Source organism: Orcinus orca, chromosome 1 (genome assembly GCF_937001465.1).
Source record: "Orcinus orca chromosome 1, mOrcOrc1.1, whole genome shotgun sequence".
NCBI lineage: Eukaryota > Metazoa > Chordata > Mammalia > Artiodactyla > Delphinidae > Orcinus > Orcinus orca.
Window position 1 is genome coordinate 108,789,576 of NC_064559.1, and position 12,305 is coordinate 108,801,880.

At 40.5% G+C, this 12,305-nt stretch overlaps 2 protein-coding genes across 7 annotated transcripts in view; one reads left to right on the forward strand and one right to left on the reverse strand.

The window, feature by feature from the left end:
• Positions 1 to 8,920, reverse strand: part of WDR3 (WD repeat domain 3) — a 40,498-nt gene extending 31,578 nt beyond the window's left edge. Inside the window, exons 1-4 of one of the 2 annotated variants that reach the window (XM_033436600.2) lie at positions 8,826 to 8,920; positions 5,150 to 5,357; positions 3,938 to 4,147; positions 1,524 to 1,642 (exon numbers count right to left, since the gene is read on the reverse strand). In XM_033436600.2, the coding sequence (XP_033292491.1) occupies positions 1,524 to 1,642; positions 3,938 to 4,147; positions 5,150 to 5,320 (500 nt within the window). In that variant the 5' untranslated portion in view covers positions 5,321 to 5,357; positions 8,826 to 8,920. Of the gene's footprint in view, positions 1 to 1,523; positions 1,643 to 3,937; positions 4,148 to 5,149; positions 5,358 to 8,490; positions 8,802 to 8,825 lie in introns of those variants that run through there. The other variant, XM_004263251.4, reaches the window with a different exon arrangement.
• A 97-nt stretch (positions 8,921 to 9,017) lies between these two features.
• Positions 9,018 to 12,305, forward strand: part of GDAP2 (ganglioside induced differentiation associated protein 2) — a 70,834-nt gene continuing 67,546 nt past the window's right edge. For all 5 annotated transcript variants that reach the window (XR_004485662.2, XM_033436617.2, XM_004263250.3 and 2 more), the window contains exon 1: positions 9,018 to 9,158. The gene's annotated coding sequence lies outside the window, so the exon portion shown is untranslated. The remainder of the gene's footprint in view (positions 9,159 to 12,305) is intronic.

Here is a 12,305-nt window from a genome sequence, read left to right on the forward strand (position 1 = left end):
CTAATGCTACTATTTACCTGACCTTTCTTTTAAAAAGTAAAGAATCCTAACTCTTTATATGTCTATTCTCAGGTAGAAAAATAAAATGTTCCATCTGTAAGCACAAAAATAACCTTGAATTCAGAGTGCTACAGAACGCAGAACTTGACCAGTTGACCACCATTTCCATCGCCACAGCATCAACATTCCTTCATTCTAACACACAAACATCTTAGACCTCTCCTGCTCCCTTGTCTCCTATGTCCAGCTAGTCTCTAGGTCCTGAAAACGCCTCCTCTGGGAAGTCTCCAAGCCTCGATTCCTTCCAATCCATTTCTGTACACAAACCTGAAGTTAGGTCCTACTGCCCGAATTATTTTAATAACTTATCTGGTCTCTGTCTATTCTGTTCCCTCACCACATCCAATACATTACTGTCAGATAATCTTAATCTTCTAAGTTTGCACTAACTCAAGGTTCTCTATGGATTCAAAATCAAGCTCTTCAGCACCATTCCCAAAACCTCCCATTAACTGGCACTTAATCTCCCTGCCAATGGGCTCTACTATTCCTGCCTCAAATGCCTGTTCCCTGCTTCTTCACCAATGTGAATCTAATATAATCCTGCTTCAAGACAAAACTGGAAAAAACCAAAAACCCAATTTACAAAGTCTTTGCTATATAATCCCACCTCACGGTGTTATTTCCTTTCCCTTACATTCCCTAAGCTATAAGGTGTATGTATATTCTAGTAGAGCAGTAGAGTCATTGCCTCACAGAATGTGTTATCTGAACAAGACACACTAACGTCCCTGCATCCTATCCCACAGGAACAAATCCACCACTGGTACAGCATTTCGTGCTGCTCCTCTACACTGCCTTCTGGTTCTTCTATGGTTCTAATTACTATGGTTCTTCTAATTACTGCCTGGCAAAACTTAAGATCCCAAACTTTCGTGGGTGGTCATTCCTTAGGAATGATAACTATTATATTAGGTTGAGCTATATGAAATTGCTGATATATGAAATTGCTGATATCTGACCTATCATTTTTAACCCACACAAATGGAAATTTCAAATGGTTCAACCTATGAGATGTTCAGAAGGCCTAAGTATGGAGTATGTCTCTTCTCAAGAGGCAGGCTAAGACAAACATTTGGTATTCGCATCTGCCCACTGCTCCATGTTCGGCTTTTCTGACTTTCTAGGGATCCAGAAAGTAGACAGCTCATCCTATACAAGGTCTGTTGAAGAGTTAAGGAATTATGGAAAAGCTGGTATCAGGGGAAAATAATGACAAATCAGAAAAGGGAATTAAAAAATGCTATAAATAACTCTGGACAGCATCTATGACACTGTTTGGTAAGGGAGGGGAGGGGAAGGGAGGGGAAGAGAGAGGAAAAGCAGCGAGAAGAGGAAACCAGCACATGAGCTTGAGTATAGTGCGGAGATACGAGTAAGGACTGAAACAAATTCCCTCTTTGAAAACCTCTCCAATGAATTCACCTAGAGAAAAATGGAAACGAAACTTATTATTTCTTTACCTAGTAACTAGCAGATTCTTGTCTCGTAGAAACAATGCTTGTGTAACAGCGTCCTTGTGCCCCTTTAGACGGTAGAGGCCACTTTCATTGATCACATCCCACACGATAGTATCTGTGTCCTAAAGGAATCAAATACAGAAGAATTTTCTTTACCACATAAGGCCTAACTTGACAAACAATATTTTTATTACAAAGTTGATATGTAGTCCTTATAGAAAATTTGGAAAACATACAGAAAAGCACAGAGGAACCAAACACCAGTTGATTTCACCATCCAGATATAACCACCACAGATATTTTGTTTATACTATTCTAGTCTTTATGTATACATACATGGTGTTAACTGAGATCATGCTATTCCTATCACTGTATAACTCTCCTCCTTTTTCTCATTTAATATACTTCCATGTCTTTCCACACTGTTCTCATTTTTAATGGTCACATAATAACCAACCTTAAGGATATACCATAATTTACTTTAAATTTTTTCTATTTCAGCCATTTAGGCAGTTTCCAATTTTCTGCTATCATAGATATGTGGAAATGAACATTCTTGTACCTCTATCTTTGTACATATCTCTGATCAGAATAAAAACTAAAAAGGGAAATTATTGGGTTAAAAGGTATTTCTATCTTAAGTCTGCAATTCAGGGTGATCTCCAGAAAGGCTGCACCAATCTAAAGGTCCACCAAGGATATGTATGACAATGCCAGTTTTCCCATCCCTTCATCTCTGGATATTATCAGTTGCTCAAAAAACAGTGCCAATTTCAAAAGTTGAAAGGCTGTTTCAATGTTTATTTGATTTGCATTTCTGAATACCAATGAGAAATTCTGTACATGCTCTATGGTGATTACTGGCCATTCTGCACCTCCTTTGAACTGCCAAGTCATGTCTTTCATCTTCCTTTGGGTCTTATTTTTCACTTGTTTCTTGGTTATTAAGACACATTAATCCTTCCCTTTCATAGTGGAACTATTAAATAATTTCCCTTTTTCATTGTCCTTTAACTTTATTTTTTCCAGTTTTATTGAAAAAATAATTGATGTACATCATTGTATAAGTTTAAGGCATATGGCATGACAGTTTAATTTACATATATTGTGAAATGATTACCATAATAGGTTCAGCTAACACCCATCTCCTCATATAGATATAATAAAAAGAAAAAAAGGAAAAATAATTTCTCCTTGGGATGAGAACTCTTAGGATTTACTCTTGACAACTTCTTTATAGTGTTTAAATGCACAAATGTTTTAAATATTCAAATATCAAGCGTTCAAATTTATCAGTCTTTTCCTTTATAATTTCTTTTCTTGCTGATATGCTTGAAGTCTTTTTCCACCTTGATATCAAATAAATATTTATTTATATATCTTCTAGTTTACTTAAAATATCATGGTTTAATATTTAAGTCTTTAATCTGTGACTCTTTGGTACACAGCATGAGGTAAAGTTTTAACTTTAAATTTCTCCCCAAACAGTTAGCCAACTGTTTAAGTCCTGTTTCATAAGTAATCCATCATTTATCTACTCATCAAAAATGTCATCTTTAAAATATATCAAGTGGATTTGTTTCTTGGATTCCCATTTGGTTACAGTAATCTATCTGACTATTTTGTATTAATGCCAGGTTAATATAACACATTATAAGTTATAACTTCATAATGCATTTTAATATCTGAAACTTCTTAAATCTAACCCTGAAAAAAGAAATCTGAAACCCTTTTATTTTTTCCCAAAATTCTGCTATTTATTATTCATTTGTTTTTTCAATATGTTCTTTTAAATCATTTGGTCATATTCTAAAAAAAACAACAAAAAGACCTTTGGGATATTTAAATTGCTTTATAAACTAATTAGAACATACGAGCGTCTTTTCAATACTTTGTCTTGCCATTCAAGAACATGGTTTGTGTCTCTATTCACTCAAGTCTTCTGTTACATTCTTTAGTAAAGTTTCACAGTATTTTTGTGTCCATACTTAACATACTTTTGTAAATGGAATCATTTATATTCTATTTTCTGATGACTGAGATATAGGAAAGCTACCGATTTTACCAAAACGAATGGCCAAGAATCATCATTTTGACTCTCCTTTTCCAATTTGTTTTGTTCCCCCCAACTTGTGTACTGTTTTGGGTAGCATATCCACAATGATGTTACATAGTAACTATCATGGGCATCCTCATCTTGTTCCTGTATTTAATAGTCTTTTATCAGTGAATCTGACAGGAAACAAAATGAACCACCCAATTCATATCCATCCTTCTCACTCTATTCTACCATCTATACTATTTTGTACACCGAGTGCCCACTGTTTCACGCAACAATGTTTGCGAATAACCTGCTTCAGCAGTAGCCTTACACTCCTTTCTAGATTAAAGTCCGGGCACCTAATTCAAGGTCTCACCTTGGACCCAGATGCCAGCCTGCCTCCTAGCTGATCATACTTCAAGGAAGTGATTGCTGCTTTGTGTCCATTGAAGGTCACATTTCCTTCCCCACTCAGGAGACTGAAGATTCGGATAGACCCATCCTCATAACCAACAGCTAAGTGCAGCCCATCTGGGGAGGGGCACAAGAAAGTGACTTCGTGTTTAAGCCCCTGAAGGATGAGAATCTGAAATAATAAGAATTAAAAACAATGTAGAGGAGTTAAGCATGTCATCAAGGAAAAAGTGTGGGAATAATCAGGCACAGTAAAATTAAGAGCATCAATAATTCCAAATCGCTCTTATGAATAATAATGAGTCTCCGGACTCTATCTCAAGTTCTTTAATATAGAAATTATTATTTGTACAGGGTAATGAAACATTCAAGAAAAGGTAAAGCTATACTATACTATTTCTCCAAAGCTCTACATTAGCATAATACATGCCAAAATTTCCCAGGCAATGGAATAAATTACTAAGTCCTTATTCTATGTCAACACCAAATGATTTTCCATAAAGGGTTATAAACACATCCTTGATTTAACTGAGCCCCATCCCAGAAACCAACCTGCATGGCACTGGAGTGCTACAGTGATGTATCCCCAAGGGACTCTGGGGGACACTAAATATCAAAGTATTAACCTCTTGGAGGTCACAAAGTGAGTGGACAAGATCAAAATGCCTGTATTTTGTTTGGCAGAAGTGGTAGGCTTGGGAATTCAGAGTCATACAAAATATCAAAGGCTAGTTTAACAACCATTGGGCCTCATCTGCATAAGTAAGAAAAAGATTCAGTCAACATAGCAATATTCCTTTTAAATGCTTAATATTCTGCAACTAGTTGTGAGGGCAAGTAGAAGAACTTGAAAAATGGAGAACTGGTAAAGTAGAGAAAAACAAACATGTTGGGAATAATGATTACAAATAATTACCTGTAAATATCACTACAAATAAATACCCAAGAGGTAAGCTCTTTTGGTTGTGGTTTTCAGAATATAGTATAGAAGAGCACAATAGAATGTGATACTTGGCTATCTAGACCCAAAGGAAAAAAAAAATTTCTAGAGGCACACACATAAAAAAATCTGTGCATGACAAAGTCTGTGCATGACAAAGCAGAGCTCTCCCACTTCTGCCTCCACCCTCAAATACCCATAAATCAATATCAATCTAGGTGATTTCTCACATACCTTCTCTCCTTTCCTTAAGTCCCAGATGAAAACATGTTCACAGGCTGGTACTGCCACATAGCGTCCTTTTTCACCACGAAGTGTCACAAAGACAATATTACCCTTCTGGCTGCCAATAAGGCCAAAGACTGCACTGGCAACATAGCGTAGGTACTGCCTGGTGAGCCCCATGTTCTAACATCTGATACCACAAGTGAGGCAGCTGCACCTGCAAACAAAGAAAACTGAGTTCTTGGGTTCTGCTAGGCTGGCAAACACCGACTGCATATCATGTAGTTAAAAGTACACGACCTGTGGTTGCTTAACCTTCATTTACTTTGAATATATTACTGACATAAAATACCCAGACATCTCCATTTTTTATTCACTGCTGACTCAATGTGTAATCTCTCACTCAAGTTTCAGATTGGTCACACTGTCATGGCCACCTCACAAATTCTGACATGTAGCCCCAATGCAGCTTAACAATTTGCTTCTGCCCATTCAACTACCATCAAAGTTTTTACACGGAGACGGACAGCCTGAGACTGAAAATATTTATTGGTGAGCATTTATTGTAAACCTACTAATAATGAGACAGGCACTGATCTAGACACTAGAGATATGGTGTTGAGTAAAACAAAATCCCTGATCTTGTGGCACTTACCTTCGAGCACAGTGGCTCTCAAACTCCAGAATGTATCTAAATCACCCAAGGGATTATGAAAACAAATTGCTGGGAACCACCTACACCGCACATCCCCAGGGCCTATTTCTGATTCAGTAGGTCTGGGGTGGAACCCAAGATTTTTCATTTCTAACAAGTTTTCAAGTGATGCTGCTGCTGCGGTTCCCCGCTTTGAGAACTACTGTAACTAATACGTGCAGGTATGCCCTGGATTTCCAAAGCAGGGCAGTCACCTGCCCTTGGCACACTGTTTTTCAAAGTTGCCATAGTTCTTGTGTAACCGAGCAGGACACTACAGGGCCTTCCCAGGTCAGGCACCACCGCCGCCCCCCACCCCTCGCCCCCCGCCCCCACCGCACCATGTCCTCCACCTGCCTCCCATTAGTAGAAAACCTTTAGCCTCCTAAGCCTTCCCTGAGTTCCAAAGAGCAAATGTAATCAGAGAAGTGAGAAAATGCAGAAACAAAGGAATCAAGCAAGACAAAATAAAAATAGTTTTAGCCATTAAACAAAATCAAGGATCTTTAGGTTCCTCGTCAAGGGCTATGGAGATAATATTTTGAACCATATCCTTGAGCTGTTTTGCAGATACTGAAACCCCAACCAGGTGGAAGAAGTTAACTGAATGCTGACCACCAGCAGGTAGACTCCAGGCCAGTTGGAACTAGAAGGTTGATGGTGTTGACTCCCAATTACCTCACCACCAACCAATCAGAAGAATGCCCACCAGCTGATCACATGCCCCACCCCCTCTCCCTCACCTTGACTTTAAAAACCTTTCCCTGAAAGCCAGTGCGGGGGAGGGGTGTCTTCTCAGCATTAGCTGCACTTAGCATTAGTGCACTTTCCTTCACCACAACCCGGTGTCAGTAGACTGGCTTGACTGCCCACAGCGGGGCGGGCCCAGCTTTGGTTTTAACAACTGCACTAAATCAAATTCACGGAAAACACTTGGTTACCATAAGAGACAACTGGTGAAGGAGATAAATTAAGCTTGTCTGCTCTTAATATGGAAATGTGAAAGGTATTCCCCCAAACACCGGTGCAACTTAAAAAACACAAGAATACTAAACAGAAGTTACAGCCTTCTTCTGGAGCTGTTTTTGTTTGTTGTTGTTGTTGGTTCAGTTTGTTTGGTTTAACGCTACAGGGTCTCTTTCTATTACAACCTGATGTTTTAGTCTACTTTAACAAGAAAATATTCAATGCCTGTACTAATACTTTCTTTTAATGACCACTTACAGGCCTCATTTTTCTTCTCCTAGGAACCAACATAAAGCCAGTTAAAAATGAAGGGAAGATAATATTAACATGGCAAAAACGCTCTTCACCTGGGCCATTTGATCAATTCTTTACCAATTCATCTTACTCCTCTGGCCCCAGCCCCTTAACTGTAATTGTTGTTCATGGTAGTCTTCCGCCATCTACCACAGTATTTTCCTTGGAGACTTCATGCAGCACGCCTAGGCCCAGGGACCCACCACATCCCTACTTCCAGTCTGGCCTACATACCTAAATACTAACTATATAGCTCCAAGAGCTTATTAGACATCCCCATCCGAACACCTTGCAGTATCACATTTAACGTGTATAAAACCAAACCTACCTTGCTTCCTGAACCCTACTCATTTTTTTCTGAGTCTAAAACACACAGCTCTCCAAGCCATTCAGGCTCAAAACCTTGTAGTAACCTTTGGCTCATTAGTATTATTTAAACAGCCAATACTGAAAGAGTGCTTACTATATGGTAACTGATACATTAAAATATATATAACTGAGTAAACATATGCAGTTAATTTCATATTTATTAATTGGATTGATAATTAATTGAATTAAGTGGGTTAATACATGTAAAGTGCTTAAAAGGATCCTTCACAGTTACCTTGCAAGATTGGTATTCTTATCCCTATTTTACAGACAAGGAAACTAGACACAGGGACATGAAATAGCTAGCTCAAAGTCATTCAGCTGGTTTTAAGTGCCAAAGCCAGATTACAAACCAAACACCAAAATTTCCTCTTTTAACCACTAAACTATTTCTTTGCCTCCGTCTTCTCTTTTGTCAGAAACTTCTACCTGTTTCTCTGAAGGAGGATCCTTTTCTCTTTCCACTACTTTCTGTTCCAGCTCTTTATCACTGGGTTCCTGCACTATGTAGCACCTCCACCTCCATGTTTTTCATTCATTTCTTTTAAAAGTCATTAATACTACCTGACTAATCTTTTCAAACGCACTAATCCTACCCCAAAACCCTTTAAGAGCTAAACAGTGTGCAGTTCGCAAGCACTCAACCTATCTATTCTTCTTTAGTTCTCGCATAAACTTTTCTGTCGGGCTAGCTGGTTTCCCTCTTTGTCCTGTCACCTGCCTTCTTCAAACTGTTCCTCCCACTTAGAATAACATGCATTCGCCCGTCTACCTAAGTGTTACCCTCTGAGGCCCACTTCCTTTGGGGCTAGTCCAATTCTCGAAGCCTTTTCCATTGCCTCAGAACTTCAATGATCTTCCATACATCTTGGTACTGGTCACTTGTGTCTCACATGCATGTTGTGTATATGACGCTTTTCGGAGAGAGCTCACGCCCTAACCTTCCTCTATGCCCCTGCTTCTTAACCCACAGCCCCCGAAAACATGCTTCTATGATGCGCTGAAAGGCTGGACCGCCGGAACAGACCTGTCAGATGTCCCTAAACCAATTCTTCAGTCAGGAGAGGGTGAAGTGGGGGTTCCGCACACCCACCACGCTGCCAAACCATCCTCAGGCGAGCCCTGCAGGCGCCAGGTGACCTAGCTCAACACGGCACGCGCCAGCTTCGGGTGTCCGCGGCCGGCTTCCCAGGGACGGCGGTGGGGCTCCCGCAGTGGCCCAGGTGCCCCTCCACCCTCGAGACCGGCCCCAAATCCCCCTGCCTCGCCCGCTGCTGGCACCAGGAAGGCCTCAGCCAGGACCAAACAAACCCGAGGAGCGAAGCAAAAAGCGTTCGGCCGCCGCGCGCCTACGGTACCTACCTGGGCCTCCACGAGCCTCCGGGCTGATTGGACCCGCCCGTGGAACCCACCCCTTCCGGGTCCGCTCGAGGAGCCTCTTCCGCCCGACGTTCCCTTTGCCTTCTGGGGGAAATGACGTAAGAGCTGGGCTCTGATTGGTGAGCTCCGGCCGGGAGCGGAAGGCGGTGTTTCGCCTGCCCGGGCTCCTGCGGCTGGTGTTTCCAGCCTCCTGCGACTTTGGCTGCTTTACCCGCCGAGCTCCTGGCAAGGCTTGTCCGGGGATGCCGCTCGGCCGCTTTCCACGAGGAACTTAACCCGCCGTGCCTGCCTCCCGGATGGGACCGCCGGAATGCTGTGAGAGGCGGGACAGAGGCCGGGAAGGAAGGCGGGGCGGAGCGGGCCGGGGGCGCGGCGGGGGGCGCACGGGACTCGGCCAGGGCTGGGGGTGCGGGCATAGAGGGCTGGTTTTGTCAGTTCTCCGCCAAAATGAGCCTGGCACTCCCCCCTCCGCTGTTGGTCTGGTTCCTCTCGCCCGAGGCACTGTCGGGGAGAAGTTACCCACCAGAAGATAGAGGATAGGCAGACCCAGGCACAAGGGGGAGTGGTGCTCTAGCCCCTGGGGAGGCGCGCGTCCTGGGGTGCAGGAGTCGAGTTTGTGTGGTCGCTCGTGTGGATTGGGTGTTTCACGGACCGAGAGCTGCTCGAATCAGGGCTGGGTAGGCGCTGAGCCCAGGATGCTGAGTTGTCTGGATCTCCGCAGTCCCTGGAGTGACATTGGTCTGGCTTTTGGTTTCCGCTCCTTGGTCGCCGGAGGGGGAAGTGACCAGGGCTGACTCCTCCTTCCTTGGTAATTGAGGCTTTAGGTGCTCTGTCACCAAGTGGGAATTAGCTTTTCTTTCTTGCAGTTTTGTCCGATTTTATTCTTGGGCTGCATGAAAGTGTTTAGAAAGGAGTTCTGATGTCTGTAGCTGTGGAAGATTAAAGCTAACATATAGGTATATAAAAGAAATAAGTCTGTGCCTTCAAGATAGCTGCAGCCAGCTTAGAAAATAGAGTTTTATCTATATTACCTGATTTTCTTCAGGCGTTTCTTGAGTTTTTAAGACATGTTCACCTAGTCTGCCATATTCAAGAAAATGATAAGAGTAGAGAATGGATATGATCAGGCTGTAAATAGATGTAACAGTGTAGGTGTTTGAAACAAGCCTCCGGTGGGTTGGATGAATGAGAAAGGAGGAAATTGTGGCAACAGACTTACTTCAGATAAGTTTGATGGGGAAGGGAGCGTTTAGGTGAACGTGTATGGCTAATATACGAAAAAATGTGTATATATATGAGGAAAAAACGTGCTTTAGTACATAGTCTAGATTCCATCTCGGTGACACCCCTTGTATTACCTGATTCTAAGAAAGTTATTTTACAGCTGTATAAACTGTAGATAACTACTGTCAATACTAAATCATTTTATTTGTAGAGATGAAAATTCTACATGTCTTTTAGAGGTTGACTGGAAGTTTTGCCTCACGTACATTCATTTCAGTATTCCTGATCTATTAATGAGCCCAATTTTGGGACTCCCTTTATCAACCATCTGGCTGGTTCCTTTGTGAGTTAAATAAAATCTTGAACCATGTTCACTTCTGTATTAGAATGAGTCATGATTTTATCTTTAAAAAATTAATTTAACATTATTAAATATTATGGGAAAGGACAATCACAAATGGAAAAAATAATTTTGTTTTATTTATTATTATTATGTTTTGGCCGCATCGCGCGGATTACCGGATCTTAGTTCCCTGACCGGGGATCGAACCTGCGCCCTCTCCAGTCCTAACCACTGGACTGCCAGGGAATTCCCAGAAAAAATAATTTTAATGAAAGTTGTTGTAAGCATCTTCGATTGAGTGCTAAGATAATGCATCTTATAACTTACCAATGCACTACTTCAAGAGCATAACCTTAGTTTCTTAAGTTTCGGAATTGCTAAATGTATTAATTTTATAATTGAAACATAGTAAAGTTCTTTTTACTTTTTGGATTCAAAACTTTAACAATAAGTTGTGCCAGTAAAAGCGTTTCAAAGGTGATGATATATCAATAAATAATAGTTAAATTGAGTTCCTGAGAAAGAACCTACCACGTGACAGTCTGTCAGAGCGTAAATAACAACACGGCGTTACTGCAAAACTAGAGAAACACTGACAGTCACGACACAGCACAGCAGACCCAGAACCTGCCACTCACACACATGTAAACCAGTACACAGGAATCATCTTCTTCAGTTTAGACATTGATAGATGAAACATAGTAAAGTTCTTTTAATATGAAGGTGGTACTACTAACTCACCATTAGAGAGAGCATGTGTTTGGCTGGTTTTGAATAATGGTGTTAAATTTGACCTGGGCTATTAACACAACTTAGAAATCTTTTTGTTATACTGTATTTATTGTTGACATATTTGACTGCTTCCATTTGTTTTTCCATCTAAGTAACTTTCTAAAAAGAAAAAGTCATTCTTTCTATTTGCATAGAATGATTCTTAAATATAATAGATTTGGTGTTGGGATAGAGGTATTGTGCGGAAATATCTAAGTACCTTGAAGTTTAAAATATTGAAATACAAAGACATAAAGAATGGTAAACCTATAATTTATACAAAAACAATGAAATAGAGCTGGTAATGAGTGGAGGTCAAAAGCATGGACCAGCTCTCTTTGTACTTTTATCCAGGCCTATCTAATCAATGTAAGCATTTTGAAGAATAAGAAAACAGATTTAAAGTTCTTTTGTCTTTTAAATGATATCATTTTCTCTTTATTCAGACAAAAAATCAGAATTTTTTGAGACAGTGATCCAAGACGTTCTGCCTGATTCTGCCCTGTCTTGAACAATAAAAGTCTAATCCCTCTAACCAATCCAATTAATCATATAAAGCACTATTTGGAGGACTTCTTAAACTAAAAGATGACAAGATTTTGAGAAAAAAAAGATGAGCTACAGTGTAATAAGAACTGTTATATACTCATTACTAATTTGAATTGTAAAAGATACATAGTGGGTTCTCTTTATCCTCATCTAGGGAGGTACTGAAGATAGCCCTTAAGATAGTATGGCTAAGGAAATAGATCTGATTCTGCAATCATCTGTTTGTTACATGTAAACTTTGAGATCCTGGGACGTAAATGTCTTGCTTCAGGAGCATTTTTACTAAGGTTTTGTGTTTGCTTATGAACCTGTTCAAAATACAGGACTGATCAATTGATTTTCAGTGGAAAGTCCCGCTCCTCTTTAATGTTATCCAAAATTCTGGCTAAAGCTGTAGATTATTGTAGCCTTCCCCTCCTCCTTTCCTTACCCGAGCACTCTGTATTCTATCACTGGGATTCCTAATTTGAGTCTGGGAAACCCCTCAGATTTTTTTCCAGACCTGTGCTTGTATGAGCTCATGTAGTCACAATTTGGGTGATGAAAAGGTCTTTATATTTCATGTAATTCTCCAA